Genomic DNA, 27,390 nt, shown 5'->3' with positions numbered 1-27,390 from the left:
GAGCCATGGCCCAGGCTAGGAGCTAAACCGAAGGGCCTGGTCTGTTCCACCCCTTCTGCTCCGCCTCAGGATGCCTGGATTGCTGTCCGGGGAGTAAAGCACTCCAGGAAACGGAATCCATCAAATGTTTCGGAGATGCAACATTTGGGGAGAAGATTCGAGGTCCTGGAAGACCTGGAAGTGCATTCCAATCATACTGTACAGGGTCCCTCCGCTACATCTCTACTGCTGCCGTCTCACTCTCAGGTGGAAGTGCCCAAGCATACTCATCTGCGCTCCTTGCCCGCCGCTAGGTCGTCAGACTCAGCTGCTAGCCCCCCTCAACCTGCTAGGAGGCAGATCACCCGGGAGAGGCCCTGTCATTTACCCAGTAAACCCATCTGTAGTCCTTCCGTTCTCGTGGTGGGTTCATCCATGGTCCGAAACGTTTCCATCCGGAAAGCTGAGACCTTCTGCTACCCTGGCGCTAGGATCCTTGACCTAAATTCCATGCTACCACTACTTATTAGCAAGCACTCCGCCGCTTCAACTGTCATTGTCCATGTTGGGTCTAATGACATTAAACTCCAGCAGTCAGAGAAATTGAGAGACGATTTTAAAACATTGATAAATACGCTGCTGGAATCTGGGAAGCAGTGCGTTGTTTCCGGTCCATTACCATCCCCACGCTACACGGATATGGTTTTTAGTCGTATACACCAATTACACACCTGGCTTAAGGGATACTGCTGCACGATGGGAATTCCATTTGTGGATAACTTTGCAGCTTTTACAGACCGACCAGGTCTATTTCTTCGGGACAATTTACATCTTAACAGGTATGGCTCCAGCATCCTCTCCACCAACATGTCTCTTACCCTTGCCTCATGTAGAGCCTTTGATACCTGACGTTGTGTATTTTCGGGGGTTGACTTTTGGGATTGTACGCTCCCCTATCAGACTACGTTCAATGCTCCTCTCCCAGTCTCATTAATTAGTCCCTCAATTACAAATATGGAACAAACTACAGTTAACAACCTTTCTGCAATTCCTAGATTATTGTCCAATCACCGTATTGCGAATACTACTCACATGCAGAGAGGTATTGTTAGTAGTAATCTTGTCCCCATAAAATTGAGCTCTGTCAATAGCTCAAATGGTTTATTGCTCATCCAGTGCAGCTTCAGGTGCTACCTTGGATACTCCATCTGATATGAATTCCTGTAGCAATGGCATTGGAATAATTCATTTGAATGCTAGAAGCCTGATACAAAAGTTGGACTTTATTGAAATTTTGGTCTCACAATCAAATGTTGACGTATTGGTTGTATCTGAATCGTGGCTGTGTGATTCTGTGCCTGATTCAGATGTTCAGTTGATTGGGTACAATATTTATAGAGCTGACAGAGTTGGTAGAGGTGGTGGTATCGCGATTTACGTAAAATGCTGCCTAAATGTTTCTGTGTCCATATCAACCTCTGTCCCAAAGCAATATGAATGTCTAGTTTTAAATTTGGTACTTGGTAATAATGCTTGTTTAACTCTAGGAGGGGTATATCGCCCCCCCTCAGCTCCTCCTTGTACTCTATGCAAATTATCTGATATACTGTCTAATTATGCAAACTCTGAATTACTGATTTTGGGAGATTTTAACCTGGATTGGCTTTCACCAGGATCCGATAAATTAAAAGACATTTGTACTGAGCTAAATCTAACTCAGCTGATAACTAAACCAACCCGTCCCAACTTTAAGAACCCAGTAAAATCTACTCTACTAGACATTATTCTAACAAATACCCCCCATAAATACACAGTGGGGTTTTTGCAAATGATATCAGTGACCACTGCCCTATTGCTTGTATTAGAGATACCAGGCTGAAACACTCTGATCCCTGTATAATCTCTAAGAGAAATTATAAACATTTCTCACAGCAAGCTTTTACCCTTGACTTATATCACTCTGAGTTTTTATCCACTTGCTGCTTTCTGGACCCGGTTTTAGCCCTTGCTTTTTTCTCTTCTATTGTTACCTCTATGTCTGATAAACATGCCCCGCTTAAGAATCACAGAGTAAGAAACCGAACCAGTTCTTGGTTCTCTCCTGAATTGTCAGGTCTTTTCCTGCAAAAGAATCGGGCCTGGGCCTTGGCGAGGAAAACAGGTACTCCAGCTGATTGGCTGTTTTTTAGGCAATTGAGAAATAAATGTACTGCAGCTGTCAAAAAGGCAAAATCAAATTACTTCCTTAATGCTATGACAGATCCTGCAAAATTCTGGAAAACCGTTAATTCACTGAAACGGGGGAATTCTGCTGTTTCTCTTCCTAAGCAAATTACCTCAGATTCCTGTATCCTAAGTGAAAAAAATTATATTTGTGATGCTTTTAATAAGCATTTCATCTCTGCTGGTTTTTTATTTGAAAGGAAAAGTGGCCATTGTGGCACTGGCCAGTTAGTTGATTTTTCGTCTTGCTTTTCAACCGTTACTCTGAAAAATGGTAACCCTGTTTTTAGTCTCCAGAAAATAACCGAAGCAGAGGTTCTAGCTGCCCTGTGTGCCATTGATACTAAGAAATCCTTAGGCGCTGACAATTTAGACCCGTTCTTAAGTGTGCTGCACCTATCATTGCTGGTTCAGTGACACACATTTTTAATCTAACATTAAGCACAGGAATTATCCCTAAGGTGTGGAAAGCAGCTTTTGTTCTGCCATTACATAAGGGAGGTGACGGTAGTGATTTGGATAACTATCGACCCATCTCTAGGCTCCCTTGTCTGGCAAAGATCCTAGAATCTATAGTCAACAAACAGTTAGTCTTTTCTTTCTGCTAACAGTATTCTTAGCACCAATCAATCTGGTTTTAGATCTAAACACAGTACCACATCGGCCACTATGCTTGTTGTAAATGATATTGCAAATGCCTTAGATGATAGAAAGCACTGTGCTGCTTTGTTTGTAGATTTGTCAAAAGCTTTTGACACTGTAGACCATGCTATCCTTTTGAGTAAGCTGTCATCTATAGGAGTGGGCACGGATGCCTGCCGATAGTCATAAAACCATCTTAAAGATAGAACTCAGGCCGTCATGGTCAACGGGGTCAAGTCTGACTCCTTACAGTTACTTAAAGGGGTCCCTCAGGGTTCAATAATTGGCCCACTATTGTTCTCACTTTATATAAACAACATTGGTGATGATGTCAGATATTGTAAATTCCATTTATATGCAGATGACACAGTGACGTACTCTATTGCTCCAACAGCGGACCAAGCTTTAATGCAGTTGGAGTCTGATTTTAGGATACTACAGGGGTCTCTTTTACAGCTTAAAATTGTTTTAAACGCTAAGAAAACAAATGTCATGTTTTTTTCTAGGTCTAAACTCTCAGTTAAACACTTTTGTAATCACTAGCTTGGATGGTACTCAAATCAAACAGGTCTCTGCATACAAATATTTAGGGGTATGGTTAGATGATAGGCTTTCTTTTAAAAAACATGTTACTGAATTGGGAAAAAAGCTCAAATTCAAGATAGGGTTCCTTTATAGAAACAGGGCTTGTCTGTCCTTTGTAAATAGAAAACAAATTGTGCAGGCTACTTTTATGTCCGTTTTAGATTATGGTGATATTATCTATATGCATGCATCGGCAAACACATTAAAACCACTGGATGCTATTTACCATTGTGCACTCAGGTTTATCACTGGTGATAGTTACAAAACTCATCACTGTATCCTTTATCAACATGTGGGTTGGGCCTCTCTATCTGTGAGGCGAGAGCAACATGCTCTCTTGTTTATTTATAAAGCGCTTCTTTTAAAACTACCTCCATATATATCATCATTAATTTCCACTAGATATACAAATTTTAAAACCAGATCACAGATGTGGATTACATTAGAGACTCCTGCGGTCTCCACAAAGTTGGGTAGGACTGCCTTTAGTTCCTTTGCGCCTTATTTATGGAACAAACTGCAGATCCAACTTAAGTTAGACACTCTGGTGTCCCTTGCCCATTTTAAAAATGTTATGGAGGATCAATATGATATCTGTGATTTGTTTCTGTTGAATTGTGTCTTTGTTTTGTATGTTTGAAATGTTCTTCTCTGTATGCCTAAAACTGTATATGTCAACATGTTTACACAGGGCACAGCCGTAAAAGAGATCCAGGTCTCAGTCTGTTTTCCCTGTTAAAAGAAAGATTAAAAAAAAAAAAGAGCGTGAAGAATTATTTTAAGAATAATGTGCAAATATTGTACAATCCAGGTGTGCAAAGCTCTTAGACTTACCCAGAAAGACTCACAGCTGTAATTGCTGCCAAGTGTGATTCTAATGTATTGACTCGGAGGTGTGAATACTTATGTAAATTAGAATTCTGTATTTAATTTTAAATACATTTGCAAAAATGTCTATACATGTTTCACTTTGTCATTATGGGTTATTGTGTGTAAATGGGTGAGAATAAATCTATTAAATCCATTTTAAAATCAGGTGGCAACAATGTGGGGTATGAATACTTTCTGAAGGCAATGTCTGATTTGTTCTTGTTACCCATTTACCAAAAACTTCTCTTTATGAGGTTTTCGAAAAGCTCCATGGTTGCTGAATCTGTGCTTGAAATGTAATACTTTACTGAGGAACCTTACAATATCTGTATGTATGGGGAACAGAGAAGGGTGTAGTCACTGAAATCAGGTCAACCCCTAATATTAGAGCGAGTCCATATAATTTATGTGATTTGTTAAGCCACATTTTACTTCTGAACTAATTTAGACTTGCCTAAACAAAGGGGGTGAATACTTATGCTACGACAATTTTTGTCATTTAATTTGTATTAATATGTAAACATTTGTAGAATTTTATTTTCACTTTGACATTATGTAGTATTTTGTGTAGATCAATGGGGGGGGAAAACGTACAAAATCCGTTTCAGTCCCACTTTGTAATGCAACAAAATGTGAAAGATGTTTTTGAACATTTATTTATTCTATATTTATTTTACTGCGATGAAAGGGGTGCGTTTTATTTTGGCATCTTCTATCCAGCCATAATATAATAGATTTACATTGACAAGAATGTTGTCACGAAAGAAAGGTGTAATGAGACGTTCACTGATGTTGAATGTATTGTGGCAAACCTCTTCAAAGCTAGGAGCGTTTGTCACAAATTAAGTGAGAAACTGTCACCAAAGTCAGCCCAGAATTAAAGTTCTTTCGAACATGACAGTACCTGTATGTTTGTTTCTCTGTCCTGGTCCACCCAGGCCGCAGGTAAGGTCAAGGATAGCAGGGTTAGGTACACAAATCTGGTTCTCGGTAGGTCCGGGTCTAAACGCCAACAGGTAAGTCCAAAACAGTCCAGCTCGTACACGGTAAATCCAGCCAATGTAGAATGTCTCTCTCTCTCTATGGTTCATAGATCCTTCCCGCTCTCTCTCTCTCTCTTCCTGGTTTTTCTTGACCTTTTATCTGTGGGTCGGCTCCACCTTCTGAGGGTTCCCCTTGCTTCTGGGAATTGTAGTTTTGGCAGTCGGCCATTTTGTGATCTGTAGTTCTGATCGGGGTGGCCATTTTAGTGATCGGGCAGAGCCCGTTTATTAGTTCTGCCCTCACATATCTGCCATTTATCACTCGACCCCCTTCTTTGCCACAGTATGCAGTAATCATGAACCAGAGTTATACTGTTAGCACTGAGACGTTGTGACCTAGTAGGAAGTCTCCTTCTGATAAGCTTTCCAGTAAATCATTAAAAACAATCAAGCAACCCAGAAAAGTGTTAAAGATGATTAACATATGCAGCCTGAGAAACAAGGTGTATGAAGTCAATAACTTGTTTGTAAAAGATGACATTCATATTCTGACTCTCTGAAACTCACTTAGCTAATACCTTTGATACAGTGGTAACAATACATGGTTATAACATCTACCGAAAAGACAAATACCAACGGGGGTGGTGTTGCAGTCTATATTCAGAACCACATTCCTGTAAAGCTAAGAGACGAGCTCATGTTAAATATTGTTGAAGTAATATGGCTACAGGTTCATCTGCCATGCCCATTCTGATGGGAAGCTGCTATAGACCACCGAGTGCTAACAGTCAGTATCTGGACAATGTGTGAAATGCTTGATAATGTGTTGGCACTGTAGATATGAGATTGCAGTTGGTGCTGACAGAGATGGTCGCCTCGCTTTGAGTCCTTAGGAAACTATGCAGTATTTTGTTTTTTTATGTATTATTTCTTACATTGTTAGCCCAGAAAACCTTAAGTGTTATTACATTCAACCGGGAAGAATTTTTTTTTGTATAAGAGCGACGTCAACATTACGAGCAGGAATACGACTTTCCCGAAGCGGATCCTTTGTTCGGACCTCCACCCAGGACATTGGATCTAATCCCAGAGGCCTAACCAAAACAACGTCGCCGCAGGAGAGGTAGATGGAGAGGCCTCCTGGTTAGACTTCGAAGGCGTGCACACCACCCACCACTTCCGAGCATATTACTTATATCCAGTCTCTAGACAACAAGCTGGACGAAATTAGGGAAAGGGTTGCCTTCCAGAGAGACATCAGAGATTGTAACATTCTCTGTTTCACGGAAACATGGCTCTCTCGGGATACGTTGTCAGAGTCGGTACAGCCACCGGGTTTCTTCATCTCAAGTCCTTTTGTTCACCTGACATAGAATTCCTTACAATCAAATGCCGACCACATTATCTCCCAAGAGAATTCTCTTCGATATAGTCACAGTCGTGTATATCCCCCACCAAGCAGATATCGCAACAGCCCTCAATGAACTTCACTGGACTCTATGTAAACTGGAAACCATACATCCTGAGGCTGAATTTATTGTAGCTGGGGATTTTAACAAAGATCATTTGAGAACAAGGCTGCCTAAATTCTACCAGCACATTGACTGTAGCACCCGCGCGGGCAATACACTGGACCACCGCTACTCTAACTTCCGTGATGCATATAAGTCTCTCCCCTGCCCTCCCTTCAGCAAATCCGACTCCATCTTGCTCCCACTATACAGTGGTTCGTCCTTTAAAAGTTGCAGCGTACTGCGGCGCAGCTTACATGGAGCTACATGGTTATTTAAGTGTGAACCACCGGTACCATTTGGTGCTAGTTTGACCACCAGAGGGCATCTTTGAGAAGCATTTAATAGCCTTCAATCGTGTCTGTACAAGAGAATGCAGGAACGCGGGAGACCGGGGTTCAATTCCCCGAAGGGGAGGAAGGAGTAGGCTGTCCTTGTAAATAAGATTTTGTTCTTAACTGACTTGTCTAGTTAAAGGTTACACTAAGAGCATAACAGCTCTACACCCTAATTTTCGAATTCTAGTCTAGCCAATACCAAAACAGAGATTCAGTGAATATAAAAATCTCATTGATTTATCAAGACCCCATGCTTGTCTCAGAGCAGCGTGAAACGGTGCTAAAATAGTTGTAGGCTATTGCTTCAAGTCCTATTGCTACTCACATCAATATGCTCTTTAAATAAATAAGAACTACATGACTTATGACTGCATGAATTATACTTCTGACAGATATTTCAATGTCACTACTCTTTGTAATTGTTATATTGCTAAATGTCCAGTGAGTGATGTCCAGAAATCAATTTTACTGTCCCAATCTTTTGTATTGACATCTCGGTTTTCTTTGAAGTCGGAGAATAGGAAATTCATCCGTTCATCGTCCTCCCACTCAGGTGGCAACGTTACTTCAGTAGACATTTCTCAACACTAGTGAGACTCATGTCGACTACGGTGGGCCTACAGTATATCAAAATATGACGTGACTCGCCACCAATAATTACATAGAGGGTTGGAGGATTCTAAATGATCACTAAAAGCCACCTCATGGCCCTCCCGGTGGCGGCTGGCACAGGTATCGAACCTACATCTGTAGCAACGCATTTTGCACACCGGAGCCCCCATCCACAAAGTATCAAAATACAGAGAGGTGTTGGTAAAGATGTTGTCCTTGTAATGATGGGGCGGTGAGTCGGAAGCAGGTGCAACGTTTTAATCAAACAACAAACCCAAGAACACAACACTAACAAGGGAGAATGCCGATACACAAGAACAATACCAACTGGTGAGTGAACATGGGAGAGTGACATTTAAAGGGGAGGAAATGATGAAGGTAATTGAGTCCAGGTGTGAATCATAATGATTAACAGGTGGGCATAATGATGAATCCCAGGGCCGGTGTTTAGTACTCTGGCGACGTCGTACGCCGGAGGGGAGGAGCAGGAGCAGACGTGACAGTCCTGCTAATAGCCCATCATTGGCTATTATAATACTGCACATGGTGTCCAGGTCAGGATAACCAAAACATTTCTTTATTAAAGACTATCAGAAAGAATGTTGGTACTTCCAAAGCCATGAATGAGTGAGTCACTCAGCTTTATGTAGGTGCCGTTGATAATATATAATGATATTTTGGAGGTTATTTCATTTTTTTTTTAAACGTAAGAGCGATTGTAATCTGAATAAAGCCCAAAATAATATTTGTAAAGGCAAAAACATTTATTTCTGAAATGCTGGGCAAATTGTGTGCCTTCCCATGAAGGCCAAAATATAACCCTGCTAATAGCCATAATGGCACTATACAACGTGATCGTGTGTTTTGAAAGAGTATTTTTATAATTTTATTAACAAAAGCATAAAGATGCTGATGAAGAAATGCAGTACTGTACAGTATATGCTTTTACGTTTGGATAATAAAGCATTTTGAATATATAAGCCACCTGCATTTGTTTTATTAGGCTACTGTGCAGTCTGACAAGTAAACATAGCCTACACTACATACTGTAATAAACATGGGAAAGTGCCTAATTCCTTACATAAGGGAGAGCATGCCATGTCCAGACTTTCTCGGTGACCTCAAGTACTCAATAACTCTGTCTTTAATGCTTTTTAGGATTGCATCAGTCATGGACAGAAACTTCTGAGACACAATATTAATGATGAACAGCTGAAGGTTCATTCGTAAGCAACATTTGCCTTGGGATCCATCCCAGTTGGTATTCTGTGCCCACTCATGGTATCTCTCTTCCGTTACCCATCCTTGGAATAGCAGAACAGCATAACGCTGTGTCTGGTGAGCAGTTGGTCAAGTTCTGTTGTCAGAAGAGGAATGGAAATGTCAGGGTGAACCGACGACCTGACAAACCCGCCAGGTATGTTGACTCTGCCCATCGGAGGTGGAGTTCCAAAGCTCACAGGTGTCTGGCATGGATTGTGACTCCATCACATTCCTCGCCCTCTTCAACGCGTCATTCTCCGCCTGACTCTCCGCCAATGCCGCCTGGCTCTGGACCAATGCATCAGCTGTCGCCCGTATCTCTGCCCTCCAATAATGTTTCTCTTCTGCTGGTCTGCCTTCAATGACTCGATCTCGGTCTTCAAAGTTTGAATCTGATCCTTGTGCACCTTCATCAGATGAGCAGAATGGTACTGCCCTAAGTCCCCATCGATTACAGTGGCCTATGATAGAAACGGTAGATCAATTAAGAATTAAAAGTGACTCCAAGACACATTCTGCGTACACATTAAGAATATAGCAAAACTAACCGCTTTCTTGGCAACCATGCGTTTTTTTCGGGTACGGCCCATTGTCCACTGATCTCCACGGATGGTTGTCGGCATGTCTGTATGCTCTGCAAAAACACATTCATGTTTTTAGTACACAATTGTTGATTTAAATGTTTATTTAACCTTTAGTTAACTTCTTGGGGACCCGTTCGAGATAGGATCCCGTTAACGGGATTGTTTGACAAGATAGCATGGCGCGAAATTCAAAACAGCAAAAATCTAATAATTTTAATTTCTCAAACATACGACTATTTTACACCATTTTTAAAGATACACTTCTCCTTAATGTAACCACATTGTCCGATTTCAATAAGGCTTTACAGAGAAAGCAAAATATTAGATTATGTTAGGAGAGTACATAGACAAAAATAACAGCCATTTTCCAAGTAAGGGGAGATGTCACAAAAACCGAAAACACAGCTAAATGAAGCACTAACCTTTGACGATCTTCATCAGATGACACTCCTAGGACATCATGTTACACAATACATGTATGTTTTGTTCGATAAAGTTCATATTTATATCCAAAAACAGCATTTTACATTGGCGCGTGATGTTCAGAAAATGTTTAGCCTCCAGAACTTTCGGTGAATGAGCACAAATATTACAGAAATACTCATCATAAACGTTGACAAAATACATAACTATTATTTTAAGAATTATAGATACAGTAGTCCTTTATGCAACCGCTGTGTCAGATTTTAAAATAGCTTTTCGGCGAAAGCACATTTTTCAATATTCTGAGTACATAGCTCAGCCATCATGGTGAGCTATTCAGACACCCGCCAAGTTCGGGGCAACCTAAACTCAGAATTAGTATTAGAAATATTGTATTACCTTTGCTGATCTTCGTCAGAATGCACTCCCGGGACTGCTACTTCCACAATAAATGTTGTTTTTGTTCCAAATAATCCATATTTATGTCCAAATACCTCCGTTTTGTTCGTGTGTTCAGGTCACTATCCAAATGCATAATGCGCGAGCGTAATTTGAGACACAAAAAGTCAAAATGTTCCATTACCGTACTTAGAAGCATGTCAAACGCTGTTTAAAATCAGTCTTTATGGTATTTTTTATGTAGAATTGCGATAATATTCCAACTGGACAATAGCGTATTCATTTCAGAAGAAAAATAAGGAAAGGCGCGCTCGCGTGACCGCGCATATCCAATCCCTTTGTTGCCAGGCAGGCCACTCAGTAACTGAGCTCCTATATTCTGCCCGGTTACTGGATATGGATGAAACAACTTTCAGAGGGCTTTTGACAGCCAATGGAAGCCTTAGGAAGTGCAACGTGACCCCTAAGTACTTGTAGTTTCTCTCGGGATTCAAAAGTAGAACTACAATTCTCAGACCTTCCACTTCCTGGTTGAAATTTTCTCAGGTTTTTGCCTGCCATATGAGTTATGTTATACTCACAGACACCATTCAAACAGTTTTAGAAACTTCAGAGTGTTTTATATCCAAATCTACTAATAATATGCATATTCTATTTTCTGGGCAAGAGTAGTAACCAGTTTAATTTGGTATGTTTTTCATCCGGCCGTGAAAATACTGCCCCTAGCCCTAAGAGGTTTTAATTAGCGATTTTATTACACAGTATGCCTACACATTGATAGGCTATATATATATTTATTTTTATTTTTAAGAAAACGCACTGAAACCAAAATACCTTTTTTAGTTTTAGTGATCCTCTCAGCACCGCCTCATTTTCTTGTGGTTAGGGTCTAACCCTGGAAGGGGTAGCACCATAGAAAGAAGATGACTTGTTGAAAACAATGTCCATTTCGTCTATTCTCTTTGGTCTGTTCTCTTTGGTCGCAATGTCATATTTTTTTTTTAGATAAACAGCTCGTAGATAAACAGCTCGTTTTTGAATGGTAACTGTTTGTAGTTATTTTATTAATGAAAGCATAATGATGTTGATGAAGAAATACTGTACTGCTGTTTTGAGTTAGAAATGTAACACTTCAGAGTACTTAAGCACCGAATAAATTGCAGGTAGGGGGATGTTCACGCCTACAGTAGCTGAGCTTGAAAGAGTATTGTCCTGCTTATCGGGCTACAAGTATTTTTTTTTTTAAATGCCACCAGCTGTCCATCAGTGCTGTAAATAAAAACATAGCATCTTGTTTACATTCCTTATTGTAACCACAATGTCACAAATAATTTGTATCTACCTTTAAAAGTAATTGAAGAGTTTAGGATTAATTTGATGAATATTATGGTGTTTATATTCTAAGAAAAATGAAAAACCCTCTGGATTTCCGTTAGGATGGAACGGAAAATATGACTCCGTACAACGTGACAGTCGGGAGTACAGTACTAGTTTATTTAGCTAAAGAAGTGTTGTGCGGGCATGTGGGAGACCGGGGTTCAATTCCCTGGCGGGGAGGAAGGAGTAGGCTGTCCCTGTAAGTAAGAATTTGTTCTTAATTTACTTTCGTAGTTAAATAAAGGTTACACTAAGAGCATAACATTTCTACACCCACATTTTCTAATTGTAGTCTAACCAATACCAAAACGGAGATTCAGTGAAAATAAAAATCTCATTGATTTATCAAGACCTGTAATTCAATGATATTTATTCCATAGTAATTTGTTATGGATCCATAACTAAATAAACATTGGCATTTTGAAAGAGTATTTTTTTATCATTTTATTAACGAAAGCATAAAGATGCCATTATTAATTGCATTGTTTTAGTCTGAACGTGCAGCCTGGCACTAAGAACATAACAGCGGGAACGTTTCCCTAGTCAGCGCCATTTATTAGTGCAATGCCCCTTAAAGTGTTGCCAGTGTGGCGGCAACACTTTGAGGGGCATTGCACCCCCCCCTTCCACCACCTCCCTTCCCCATGGGCTTGGTCAGTCTTCTGTCACAGCACTGCAGCCCATCCTGTGCCCCCTGCCCTCGTGCCTTGAACCTTGCGCGCTTTCAGTGGATACAGCTGGAGAACTGCAAGGCAATCCCATTGTGCGCCACTCTGGAGCCATGACCAATATATATTGTCCTACTAATAACAGGGTTAATAATATATCTGTGAGAATATCCAACAGGCTTTTATATAATCATAAATTAATAATAATATAAATAATAATAATAATAATAATAATAATAATAATAATAATAATAATAATAGCTTTGTTTAAAAAATAACAATATTTTAGAGAATTTCGTTTTCAAATCATTTCAAATGAGCGAGGAAAAAGGCCATTCTTGAACATGGGGTGAGACGTTGTTACTAATTTGTAAATAAAGCCAGTTAGTTATTTATAATTATTTATTTCTGTTTTTAGAGGGAGAGAAACCAAAAACCTATAGTCATTTCATGGATCTCCTACTTGAGGCCGGCACAGGTATAGAACCAGCATCTGTAGCAACATAGCTTGCACTGCTATGCAGTGTCTTAGACCATTGTGCCACTTAGGCGCTGTATAACGTATCTGGTCGGGAGTGGCCTACAGTACTACAGTAAGAGCAAAATAGTCCTAACAAAATAAAATAATAAAAACCTTAGTGGAATAACCGTTTTAGTAAGTAATACTGAAGTCGTGTACAATTATCAGTTTCTATTTAGGTTTATGTCGCCCATTCATTGTCACTTAGAGACACAGTAGGACCCAAAAGCATAATCAGGGCTCTAACTCCCCCTTGCTGGTCTGGAGCAATGAAATGGTGATGCAGGACACCACTTTTTGTGGAGCAACCACTGTAAGCAAAAACTCAAACAGGATGTACCTGTGACAAGAACCATTCAACGCTGGTCTGACCAATCAGAATCCATGCTTCAAGATTGTTTTGATCATGCGGACTGGGAAATGTCCTTGGAAGCCTCAGAGAATAACATCGATTTATACGCTGACTTGGTGAGTGAGTTTATAAGGAAGTGCATTGAAGATGTTGAACACACTGTGAATATTAAAACCTATCCTAACCAGAAACCGTGGATAGATGGCGGCATTCACGTAAAACTGAAAGTGCAAACCACTGCATTCAACCATGGAAAGATGTCGGGGAATATGGCCGAATATAAACAGTGTAGTTATTCCCTCCACAAGGCAATCAAACGTGCAAAATAGGGACAAAGTGGAGTCACAATTCAACGGCTCAGACACAAGAAGTATGTGGAAGGGTCTCCAGGCAATTATGGACTACAAAAAGAAAACCAGGCACGTCACGGACACCGATGTCTTGCTTCCAGAGAAACTAAACACCTTTGCCCACTTTGAGGATAATACAGTGCCACCGACGTGGCCGATGTGAGTAAGACATTTAAATGCGTTTAACCCTCGGAAGGCTGCTGGCCCAGACGGCATCCCGAGCCGCGTCCTCAGAGCATGCGCAGACCAGCTGGCTGGTGTGTTTACGGACATATTCAATTACTCCCTATCCCAGCCTGCTGTCCCCACATGATTCAAGATGGCCACCATTGTTCCTGTACCAAAGAAGGCAAACATAACTAAACTAAATGACTATCGCCCCGTAGCACTCACTTCTGTTATCATAAAGTGCTTTGAGAGACTAGTCAAGTATCATATCATCACTTCAGTGTGCATACTGCCCCAACAGGTCCACAGATGATGCAGTCGCCTGCACACTGCTCTATCCCATCTGGACAAGAGGAATACCTATGTAAGAATGCTACTCATTGACTACAGCTCAGCATTCAACACCATAGTACCCTCAAAGCTCATCATTAAGCTTGGGGCCCTGGGTCTCAACCCCGCCCTGTGCAATTGGGTCCTGGACTTCCTGACGGGCCTCCCCCAGGTGGTGAAGGTAGGAAACAACATCTCCACTTCGCTGATCCTCAACACTGGGGCCCCACAAGGGTGCGTGCTAAGCCCCCTCCTGTACTCCCTGTTCACCCATGACTGCGTGGCCAAGCACACCTCCAACTCAATCATCAAGTTTGCAGATGACACAACAGTAGTGGGCTTGATTACCAACGACGAGACAGCCTACAGGGAGGAGGTGAAGGCAATCGGAGTGTGGTGTCAGGAAAACAACGGCTCACTCAACATAAACAAAACAAAGGAGATGATCCCCCCCCCCCCAACCACATCAACGGGACAGTAGTGAAGAAGGTGGAAAGTTTTAAGTTCCTCGGCATACACATTACGGACAAACTGAAATGGTCCACCCACACAGACAGTGTGGTGAACAAGGCGCAACAGCGCCTCTTCAACCTCAGGGGGCTGAAGAAATTTGGCTTGCCACCTAAAGCCCTCTCAAACTTTTACAGATGCACAATTGAGAGCATCCTGTCGGGCTGGATCACCGCATGGTACGGCAACTGCACCGCCATCAACCGCAAGGCTCTCCAGAGGGTCTGCACAACGCATCACTGGGGGCAAACTACCTGCCCTCCAGGACACCTACAGCACCCGATGTCACAGGAAGGCCAAAAGTTCACCAAGGATAACAGCCAACCGAGCCACTGCCTGCTCACCCCACACCATCCAGAAGGCGAGGTCAGTACAGGTACTTCTATCTCAAGGCCATCAGATTGTTAAATAGCCATCACTAACACAGAGAGGCTGCTGCCTACCTACGGACTCAAATCATTGGCCACTTTAATAAATGGATCACTAGTCACTTTAAATAATGCCACTTTAATGTTTACATATCTTACATTACTCATCTCATATGTGTGTATATACTGTAATTTATACCATCTATTGCATCTTGCCTATGCTGCTCGGCCATCGCTCATCCATATATTTATATGTACTGTACATATTCTTATTCCATCCCTTTACATTTGTGTATGAGGTAATTTTTGTGGAATTGTTAGATTACTTGTTAGATATTACTGCACTGTCGGAACTAGAAGCACAAGCATTTCGCTACACTCGCATTAACATCTGCTAACCATGTGTATGTTAATAACAATAAAAATTGATTTAATGTATATGATATCAACAGAAGTATATTTTCTGGGTGATTTAAATGTTGACTGGCTCTCATCAAGCTGCCCACGTCAAACTTTAACCGGTGCCTGCAACCTGGTTCAGTTTGTCAGTCAACCTACCAGGGTATTTACAAACAGCACAGGAATGAAATCGTTATGTTTTGATCACATCTTTATTAATGCTGCAGAAATTTGCTATAAAGCAGTATCCAAATCCATCAGATGAGGTGATCATAATATATACAGTAGCCATATCTAGGAAAACCAAAGTTCCAAAGGCTGGGCCTAATATAGTGTATAAGAGGTCATTTAAGAAGTTTTGTAGTGATTCATATGTTGATGATGTAAAGAATATTTGCTGGTCTGTGGTGTGTGATGAGGACCAACCAGACGCTGCGCTAGACACATTTTATGAAATTGCTTATTCCAGTTACTAATAAGCACGCACCCATTAAGAAAATGACTGTAAAATATAAAATTGAATGGTTGAGAGGGATGAGGCGAAAGGTATGGCAAATAAGTCTGGCAGCCCAACTGATTGGCAAATGTACGGCAAATTAAGAAATCATGCTACTAAATAAAAAATAAACTATACCATGAAACAAAAATAAATGATATAAAGAATGACAGTAGCGTATTCAATAGAAAGGAAAAACAACGAAGCACTCGGTAACGTGCGCAAACCAGCACTGCATGATTCTACAGTCCACTGACAGAAAGGTCTCATTCTTCTTCATTTTTCAGAAAACAGGCCTGAAATAATGTCTAAAGACTGTTGACATTTAGTGGAAGCCATAGGAACTGCAATCTGGGTCCTAAACCCATTAGATGCTCTATAGTCATTCAATTGAAAATACCCACATAAAAAAAATCCCACTCCCTGGATGTATTTTCCTCAGGTTTTCGCTTGCCATATCAGTTCTGTTATACTCACAGACATTATTTTAACAGTTTTAGAAACTCTAGAGTGTTTTCTATTCATCCTAGCTTCTGGGCCTGAGTAACAGGCAGTTTATTCTAGGGGCAGTATTTAGACGTCTAAATACTGCCTCCAAGCCATAAGGAGTTAACTGTATTTTCAATCATCCTGCGGAGGGCAGAGAGGGAGGTGAGCTTCAGCTCCAGCAGGGGAATCAGATGGCTGCTGAGTATGCGCTTACCTTCCGGGCAGTAGCAGCTTCCAGTGGATGGAATGAGCCGGTGCTTAGCACATTATTTAGAAGAGGTCTGCATCAGGAGGTCCAGACGGAACTGGCCTGCCGAGATGACAGCCTCACCCTGGACGCACTCATTGCGATGGCCATCTGTCTGGATAGCCTCCTCCGGGAGAGTCAGCGTCTTATCGCTTCTCTCTCTCTTCGGCGAGTGTTCGGGATCAGAGCCTGAACCCATGGAGGTAGGGGTCACACGCCTTCCCGTGGTGGAGCGACGCAGACGGATACAGCTTTCGATGGTGCAGCTGAAGAACTTTTTGAGGATCTGAGGACCCATGCCAAATCTTTTCAGTCTCTTGAGGGGGAATAGGCATTGTCGTGCCCTCTTCGCGACTGTCTTGGTGTGTTTGTAGGTGTTGTGGACACCAAGGAACTTGAAGCTCTCAACCTGCTCCACTACAGCCTCGTTGATGAGAATGGGGGCGTGCTCGGCGCTCCTTTTCCGGTAGTCCATGATCATCACCTTTGTCTTGATCACATTGAGGGAGTGGTTGTTGTCCTGGCACCACACTTATGGATCTCTTATGGATCTCTCCTCCCTATTGGCTGTCTCATCGTTATCGGTGACTGTTGTTCGTTGGCAAATTTAATGATGCTGTTGGAGTTGTGTTTGGCCAGTCAGTTACAGGAGGGGACTAAGCACGCACTCCTGAGTGGCCCCCGTGTTGAGGGATTCGGCATGGCAGATGTGTTGTTTCCTACATTTACCTACCATTACCACCTGGGGTGGCCTGTCAGGAAGTCCAGGATCCAGTTGCAGAGGGAGGTGTTTAGTCCCAGGGTCCTTATCTTGGTGGTGAGCTTCGAGGGCACTATAGTGTTGAACGCTGAGTCAGGTTTGAGTCAGGTTTGTAGGCCTCCTTGCTTGCACACGCTTTTTCAGTTCTGCCCACACATTTTCTATGGGGTTGAGGTCAGGGCTTTGTGATGGCCACTCCAATACCTTGACTTTGTTGTCCTTAAGCCATTTTGCCACAACTTTAGAAGTTTGCTTGGGGTCATTGTCCATTTGGAAGACCCATTTGCGACCAAGCTTTAACTTCCTGACTGATGTCTTGATGTTGCTTCAATATATCCACATAATTTTCCTTCCTCTTGCTGCCATCTATTTTGTGAAGTGCACCAATCCCTCCTGCAGCACGATGGTTCATCGGAGGTTATAGTGGGATTTCTTATAAGCGTCCGGGTTAGAGTCCAACTCCTTGAAAGCGGCAGCTCTACCCATTAGCTCAGTGCAGATGTTGCCTGTAATCCATGGCTTCTGTTTGGGGTATGTACGCACGCTCACTGTGAGGACAACGTCATCGATGCACTTATTGATGCAGCCGGTGACTGATGTGGTATACTACTCAATGCCATCGGACGAGTCCCGGAACATATTCCAGTCTGTGATAGCAAAAAACTCCTGCAGCTTAGCATCTGCGTCATCTGACCACTACCGTTTTAAGCGAGTCACTGGTACTGGTACTTCCTGCAGGAATCAGGAGGATAGAATTATTGTCAGATTTGCCAAATGGAGGGCGAGGGAGAGCTTGTGTGTGGAGTAAAGGTGGTCTAGATTTTTTTCCCCTCCTGTTGCACATGTAGCATGCTGGTAGAAATGAGGTAAAATGGATTTAAGTTTCCCTCCATTGAGTGCTGTCTTAGTGCCAGCACCGGTTTGTGGTGGTAAATAGACAGCTACGAAAAATATAAATGAAAATTACTTGGGTAAATAGGGTGGTCTACAGCTTATCATGAGATACTCTACCTCAGGCAAGCAACACCTAGAGAATTCCTTAATATTTGATTTCGAGCACCAGCTGTTATTGACAAATAGATATCGACCGCCACCCCATGTATTACCGGAGGCAGCTGTTCTGTCTTGCCGATGCACAGAAAAACCAGCCAGCTGTATATTATCCATGTCGTCGTTCAGCCACGACTTGGTGAAACAATACATTTTACAGTTTTTAATTTCCCATTGGTAGGATAGTCTTGAACGGGGTGCTCATCCAGTTTATTCTCCAATGGTTGCACGTTGCCCAATTGGACAGATGGTAGAGGCGGGTTACCCACTCGCTGACGAATTCTCACAAGGCTCCCCGACCTGCTTCCCCTGTATCGGCGTCTTCTCTTCATGCGAATGATGGGATTTGGGCCTGGTCAGGTATCTCGAGTGAATCTTTCCAATCCGACTCATTAAAAAAAATATTTGTCCAGTTCGAGGTGAGTAATGCTGTTCTGATATCCAGAAGCTCTTTTCGGTCATAAGAGACGGTGACAGAAACATTATGTACAAAATAAGTTACAAACAACAGAAAATAGCACAAATGGTTAGGAGCCCATAAATCTCCTCTGGCGCCATTCTATTCATGCATACTGGCATCATAGTACATTGTACCTGTTGGCTGTAGCCCTTTCCTGCAGACAAATGACCTAGTGGCCTCATTCATATTTTTCCTAATTAATACACTTTTATATTTTTTTTGCAGAAAATCCAGTGTTTCTATGTTAAACAGTTTTGTTATATTTCAGTCTTCTGTGATGCATATAAAATGTAATATTACGATGCAAACTCAAAATTGAATACATTTCAACTCTATATCTGACATGCTGTCTTCTTTTTTTTTGCCCATAAGCATGCGTGTGAGGTGTATACTTTTGTGTCAAAGTAGATTTGTTTAAGACTACCAAGAAACACTCTGTGTGACCCTGATTTCGCCCACTGCAGTAGAATTAATAAAATTATACTGAAATGTCTATCGGCAGGTGTGTACAGAACAAGAGGAGAGCAATAACCACGGTGACAGCAGCAAAGGGTTTTTCTTTGGTTATCAGAGAGATAGCGGAGTCATTTGTTGGCAGACGTTTGACGAAACAGACAAGCTCTATTTAGACCAGTATCCATTTCTCCCTCCCTTCTACAGTCCTTAAGGGTCCCCCCTGTTTTCTGCCTCCTCTTCCCTTTCTTCTTCCTTGTGTCCTTCCACAGTGCCTCCCTGTCTTCCCTGACCTCTATCCTTTTTTAATCCTTTCTTCTCACCTCTTCACTCTCTCTCTCTCTCTGGTTTCTCTATGTTCCATTACAGTACTTCACTCTCACCATCACTCGCCCTCTCCAGCTTATCTTCCTCAGTCTCTCTCGCTTTTGGTTGGTTTCTCTGTACATGGGCTGCGTTCCAAGTGGCATCCTATTTTCTATAGAGGGCTCTGGTCAAAAGTATTGCACTATATAGGGACTATGATGCCATTTGGACACAAACCATGCTCACAGGAAGGGGGCAACTCTTCCTGACTGTTCTGCCACCTGAAGGGAACCAGAAACACTTCATTTAGGGTGGCAAGACACCAAGACGGGCAAGACCAGTTACTCCTGTTAAAAATAATCGATTTATACCCATATTTTAGGAGAGGAGGAGATAGTGAAGAGGGAGGGAAGGAAAGACTGCCCCCGGATGATTTTAAGTGTACTGTGTACTGAGACAACACCAATTAGGAAATTACGAACCACCTCACACCTGCGATCAAACCAGCCCCCAAAGTTACCACATCTTAGGTATAGCTACAGAACACCGCGCACCCAATCTCAGCAGCCCTCAGTCTTGATGCGGTGACCTGTTTCCATGGTGACTCCTTTAACCACTCTCTTACACTGAGCCGTCCCCACAATACCTCAGCAAATCAGGTTCCCTTTCAGAGACTCCTGGTTGGTCAATACTAGAGAGAGAGAGAGACTTGAGAGAAAAAGAGTAGGAAAGGATACGACAGAGAGAGAGAAAGAGAAAAAGAGAGAGAAAGAGAAAAAGAAGGTGAGAGAAAGAGAGAGAGAGACTACGAGAGAGAAAGGGCGAGAGAGGGAGAGAGAGACTATGAGAGAGGTGCCTGTTAGTAAGGAGGTCAGTCAATAGCGATGTGGTCCATATGCCATAACCTACTTTTTGTGTCGCTACACATTTCACTGCAATATGGTATCAGTTCTGTCTCCGTATTCAGCACCTGATGAACACCTAAGGGTCAAAACATTGTTTCACTGAAATGATCTGCTTAGCTGCGTTGACATGTGCTGGAGATGCATTGAAATAAAATGGTCTGTACAGTACTTGTGTTGAAAATAAATGCCATCAGAACGCAGTGAGCTCTCAGAGTCTGAGCTGTGGAAAAGGGGGCTCAATGTGACTGGCAGCTATTATTAGAGAGACAAATCACACTGCTCAGCCACTAGACTATATTACAGCCAGAGCCAGACCAGGGGGTGCTGATGACGGGTGGTAGTGGGAGGTTACTCCTAAATCAGGTCCTTTAATGGTATTAGATACCAATTGATTCTTAAAGAATGTCACTCATAAATGCCTTATTAGCTTACTACAGTTACAGTACAACGGGTCTTACTTTATCTATAATAATCCCAAATCTAAGGTTGTATTGTTCAATTCAGAAGATGAGTTTCAATTCAACTTTAGGAATATACAAACATACATAGTGAAAACGGTTGCCAGTTCCCAATTGAATAAAAACCTAGGTGATGAATTGATTGAGTTCAAATGGAATTGAACCCCCAATCCTGAAGCAAGTGAATCTGTTGTTTAGATCTAGGATGCTTCCCAAATGGCACCCTATTCCTTATATAGTGCACTACTTTTGACTCGTGCACTATAGGGCCTGGTCAAAAGTAGTGCACTATAAAGGGAATAGTGTTTCATTTGGGACACAACGCTAGTCTACTGGTGAGTTTAATAGCTACTATTATAAGCCTCAAGACCGGGATCCCAGCTGAATGGCTGCTTACAATTTTCACAAGAAAGAGTGTGATCTTGGTTTAATTAGCAACATCAGCTGCTACTAAGGCGCACCGAGCCCAAAGTGATAGAGTACTACGCACCACACCATTGTAGTGATAAAACACTTAAAATAATGCCGCTGAGTAGATGAGTCTTTGAGGCAGAATGGGAGGGGTGTTGTTTAACATGGCCTGCGTGTAATAGCTTCATTTGTATTGAAGTGTTGCATATAGAATACACATCAATGTTTTAGATATTTCAATTGTTTCATTTTTTTATCATACAAACAGCAGATAATATCAGGATCCTGTGTGTAGTAGACTAACCTCTGGCTTCTCTCGTCTCCTCAGGTCAGGAAGGGTGTGTCTAGGACCCATTTGGCCCACTTGGACAGAGATCTGTTTTGGCAGAAGGGGGGAGCTGCCTGTACCCATTTCCTGTGATCCCCAGTGCTGTTTCCCGCATCTCGACTACCACTCTGTCTGTTGAGTTGGAGCAGCGACTCTCTGGTGCCCCACTAGCTGAGTCTGGCTCGGTTATGAGTGTGGTCGGGGCGCACAGCTACTGCATCGTGTCCTCGGAGGAAGAAGGCCTGCGTCTCGGTGCCATGCCTGCTGTCACAATGGGCAACGGCTTCGGCAACGGCAAGATCCACACGATGCGCCGCAAGTGCCGCAGTCGCTTCGTGAACAAGAACGGCCAGTGCAATGTGCACTTCTCGCACATGGACGAGAAGTCGCAGCGCTACATGTCAGACATCTTCACCACGTGTGTGGACATCCGCTGGCGCTGGATGTTCCTGATGTTCACACTGGTGTTCGTGGTGTCCTGGCTGGCATTCGGCCTGGCCTTCTGGGTCATCGCTTTGCTTCACGGGGATATGGACAACCCGGGCAGTGGAGACGATAACTTCAGCCCCTGCGTCCTGCAGGTCAACAGCTTCGTGGCCGCCTTCTTGTTCTCCGTGGAGACCCAGACCACCATTGGTTATGGCTTCCGCTGCGTGACGGAGGAGTGCCCCTCGGCTGTCTTCATGGTGGTCTTCCAGTCCATCTTCGGTTGCATCATCGACTCATTCATGATCGGCGCCATCTTAGCCAAGATGGCGCGGCCAAAGAAGCGTGCAGAGACGCTGCTGTTCAGCAACAATGCAGTGATCGCCATGCGTGACGGGAAGCTGTGCCTTATGTGGAGGGTGGGCAACTTGAGGAAGAGCCACATGGTGGAGGCCCACGTCCGGGCCCAGCTCATCAAGCCTCGCATCACCGAGGAGGGTGAGTACATCCCCCTGGACCAGATCGACATCAACGTAGGGTATGACACGGGCATCGACCGCATCTTCCTGGTCTCCCCGCTCACGATTGTGCACGAGATTGATGAGGAAAGCCCCCTGTTTGGCATCAGCAAGCAGGACCTAGAGTTGTCCGACTTTGAGATAGTGGTGATACTTGAAGGGATGGTGGAAGCCACAGCCATGACAGCGCAAGCTCGCAGCTCCTACCTGTCCTCAGAGATCCTGTGGGGTCACCGCTTTGAGCCTGTCGTCTTCGAGGAGAAGAGCCAGTACAAAGTGGATTACGCTCACTTCCACAAAACCTTTGAGGTGCCGTCCACCCCCCAGTGCAGTGCCAAGGACATGGCGGAGATGGAGGACGAGGACAAGGATCCTAAGCCCACCGCCAACTCTTTCTGCTATGAGAATGAGCTGGCTTTTATCAGCCGGGACGAAGAAGAGGATGAGGAGGGGAAGGAGGATATGGACAGGGTGCCAGAGCTAGAGAGACTCGAGGCCACCGTCGGCCTAGACCAGAGGTTATATCATAGAGAATCAGAGATATGACCTTAAACCTTTGACAATATTTTTCTTGTAACTCAGTTCTAGCGGGTTGTTTTCCATGTGAATACATGCAGAGTAATGCAAGTGCCATATAAAAACCATGACTTGTTAGCATCACGCTACAGCCATAAGGAAAGAGGAAATCACTCTAGTCAGACTAGAAACAGCCAGGAGCGGAGACAGCTTCCTCATAGCATGGAATAACAGGAACGGTCATAAAAAGACCCCTCTCTCTTTAGGAAAACTTGAAATATTTTGGTCATGAGATAGTTTGAGGTAGGAGCTTTACATAATGCGATATTCATTGTCTATCAGGAAATAATATCTTAGCTATAAAAAAATATATATACATTTCTTAGTAAAGTGTGTGAAGTATTTCCAACAGATCAAGAGGGTATTTTGGGGGATTCTTATAACTGCCCTGTATTGTAGAGTCGGTCAAAGAGGGAGAGTGTGTTGGAAATAGAAACACTGGATACCTACTGATGTTTAGTTAAACATTTTCTATATGCACACCTGTAGTTTTAAAGGTGCTTTCCATAAATATTGCCTGCAGCTAATTAGCTATTTGAAATATATATGAAACATAACCTTCAAATTGGAAGAATACAGTGATTAAATGCATAAATGTGCATTGTGTATTTTGCATTTCTATGCAATTTGAATCACTTAGAAAGTAAACAATTGATATTATGAAAATAGCTTTGTTATATTACTGGGAACCTACACTACCATTCAAAAGTTTGGGGTCGCTTAGAAATGTCCTTGTTTTTGAAAGAAAAACACGTTTCTTGTTCTTTAAAATAACATCAAATTGATCAGAAATACAGTGTAGACATTGTTAATGTTGTAAATGACTATTGTAGCTGGAAATGCCAGATTTTTTATGGAAAATCTACATAGGCATACAGAGGCCCATTACCAGCAACAATCACTCCTGTGTTCCAATGGCACGTTGTGTTAGCTAATCCAAGTTTATCATTTTAAAAGGCTAATTGATCATTAGAAAACTTTTTTGCTGTTATGTTAGCACAGCTGAAAACTGGTGTTCTGATTAAAGAAGCAATAAAACAGGCCTTCTTTTGACTAGTTGAGTATTTGGAGCATCAGCATTTGTGGGTTCGATTACAGGCTCAAAATGGCAGAAACAAAGGACTTTCTTCTGAAACTCGTCAGTCTATTCTTGTTCTGGGAAATTTCTCGCATGGAATAGCCTTCATTTCTCGGAACCAGAATAGACTGACGAGTTTCAGAAGAAAGTTCTTTGTTTCTGGCCATTTTGAGCCTGTAATCGAACCCACAAATGCCGATGCTCCAGATACTCAACTAGTCTAAAGGAGGTCAGTTTTATTGCTTCTTTAATCAGTTTTCATCTGTGCTAACATAATTGCAAAAGGGTTTTCTAATGATCAGTTAGCTAATCCAAGTTTATGATTTTAAAAGGCTAACACAACGTGCCATTGGAACACATGAGTGATGGTTGCTGATAATCCCGTGTGGCTCAGTTGGTAGAGCATAGTGTTTGCAATGCCAGGGTTGTGGGTTCAATTCCCACAGGGGACCAGTACAAAAAAAGAAAAAAAAATTGTATGAAATGTATGCATTCACTACTGTAAGTTGCTCTGGATAAGAGTGTCTGCTAAAATGTAAATGATGTAAATGTAATGATGGGCCTCTGTACGCCTGTGTAGATATTCCATAAAATATTGGCCGTTTCCAGCTACAATAGTCATTTACAACATTAACAATGTCTACTCTGTATTTCTGATCAATTTCATGTTATTTGAAATGGACAAAAAAATTGCTTTTCTTTCAAAAACAAGTGACCCCAAACTTTTGAATGGTAGTGTAGATAGAAAACAATTAGTGGGCACAATTCACTATCAAGTGAACAAAACACAATGTTTGCTGTCTAAATCACTCTCTAGCAATTTATTTGTCTTGAACAGGGAATCTGATTAATTTAGATAGCTCCAGTTATTGCACACAGCTGAACGGCAGACCAGGCAGCAACATTGACAGTTACAGGTTAGCTCGCACCAAAATCTAGCACAAATAGAACAAAGCACTGCATTAAGGGGCTACACTCGGCTACACTTGAAAGTCAAACAAATTAACCCATTAACCACTGCCCAAAAGCTAAAGATTGGCTAACAAAAGAGCAGTAGCCTTAGCTGTATATTAGGCTACATTTCAGCTGATAATACTACAATGCGAGTTGGCTGGATGACTGAGGTTAAAGACCGGATAATATAGAACTGTAGTATTGACCCACTGAAAGACAGTCTTACCAAAAACCTTCAAACATTGGAAATAAGTGAAACGTGGGAAGAAAAGAGGAAGGAAAAAAAAGATAAGAAGAGATTAAAGTTGGCCGGTAAAGTCAATCAATCATCACGTAGATAAAGTACGGTACAGTACCAAAAATGGGTATATAATTTGCACTGTTAAGACTCCTTCCAGTCATCACATTGGCTGAGGAGACATCAATTAAGACATCGGCCAGGTTAATTAGGCACCAAAAGAGAATAAAAACAGACAAACAGGAACCACAAATGTTCGTTTACCATTGCCTATGTTTTGAAACGTTGAGTGCCCTAATGAACACGGCCATGAGTTTGCTTAAAGAAGATATACCATTGGACATCCCTTAACAGACCCAAAGGAGGAAATAGTGAGAAATAGAATAATGGAGAGAGACAAAGGAAGATTACATTAGCGACCTGTTCTCCCACAAGGACTCTTTGCAGACAGACAGCACTTGGAGAAATGTCTAATTACAGTACGGAGGGGATTATGTAACATCATTTAAATGAATGAAATGTGTTGTAGAAATAGATTACTGACTGCAAAACTTGTCACCACGAAGTAGAAAAACTCTGGGTGGGAAATAGAGTGGATGGATCATGTTTACGTCCCAAATGGTACCTATTCCCTACATTTAAGTCATTTAGCAGATGCTCTTATGCAGAGCGACTTACAGTAGTGAATGCATACATTTCATACATTTTTTCCCCAATACTGGTCCCCCGTGGGAATCGAACCCACAACCCTGGCGTTGCAAACACCATGCTCTACCAACTGAGCCACACATAGGGACTACCCGACCCTCTTCCTGGAGATCTACCATCCTGTGGGTTTTTAGTCCAACCCTAATTTAACACACCTGATTCTACTAATTAGCTGCTCAACAAGACCTTAACTAGCTGAATCAGAACTGCTAAATTAGGGTTGGACTGAAAACCTACAGGACAGCAGATCTCCCGGAAGAGGGTTTGGCAGCCCTGCCCTACATAGTGCACTACTTTTGACCAGAGCACTATAGATGTGTAGGGAATAGGATGCCATTTGTGACGCAACCCTTGTTCTTTCTGCTTTTCATATCTGAACTATGCACGTTAGATACAGTTTTAAGAAAAGACGAGTGAAAACTAATAATAACAAGAAAACAATACCATAGTCAAGACATGGGTCATTCATTTAGGTTCAACACAACAGTAATTGTACACCTGACAGAATTGGACATATATCAGTAATACGGTAGTAGATCAGACCCTCTTCTTAGGTTAGGTTGTGTTACTACTGTTTTACTTACACCGATTTATGCCACTCCAGTTTTCAATGGGAATCAAGAAGTGTATGGTGGTAGGGACTATACTACAGGGGTTTATGTTCATTTAAAACTGTATTGTACAGTCCTGCTATCCAGAATTAGCCACATCTATCAAGGTCCATTCATATAAGCATTATTCTCAAGGTGGAGCTTCCTGTTGGCTTTTGAGTGTGTGTATCAGAACCTCTCATGTTGTATCCAATCCAATCAACTGACTCTCTTATTATTCAGACGCTGATTGGCTATAGACAGAAGACAGGCCCAAAATAGACCTCCTGATGCTTCTATTCTTTCAACACTTTCAAGCAACACAAAACTTTGGCTTCATTTCCAAATGAAACCTAAACCAAAGTTGTGTACTGGACTGTGCAGTCAGAGCCAGATACGGCTGGTATTAGTGCATGAGCTTGAGCAATACTCGTCCATGTACTGTACGTGTCAGGTTGCGATATCTGAAACGGCACCCTATTCCG

General features: G+C 42.2%; 1 protein-coding gene across 2 annotated transcripts in view; it reads left to right on the top strand.

The window, feature by feature from the left end:
• The window catches only part of LOC115192112 (ATP-sensitive inward rectifier potassium channel 12), a 31,172-nt gene extending 7,080 nt beyond the window's left edge, over positions 1-24,092 (top strand). For both annotated transcript variants that reach the window (XM_029750262.1, XM_029750261.1), the window contains exon 2: positions 21,818-24,092. In XM_029750262.1, coding sequence (XP_029606122.1) covers positions 22,006-23,307 — 1,302 coding nt within the window. In that variant the 5' untranslated portion in view covers positions 21,818-22,005 and the 3' untranslated portion in view covers positions 23,308-24,092. The remainder of the gene's footprint in view (positions 1-21,817) is intronic.
• Positions 24,093-27,390: the final 3,298 nt, after the last annotated feature.

This window comes from Salmo trutta, chromosome 4, assembly GCF_901001165.1.
Source record: "Salmo trutta chromosome 4, fSalTru1.1, whole genome shotgun sequence".
Lineage (NCBI taxonomy): Eukaryota > Metazoa > Chordata > Actinopteri > Salmoniformes > Salmonidae > Salmo > Salmo trutta.
The sequence above is the reverse complement of the archived record's forward strand: the minus strand, read 5'-3'. Positions and strand labels throughout refer to the sequence as shown.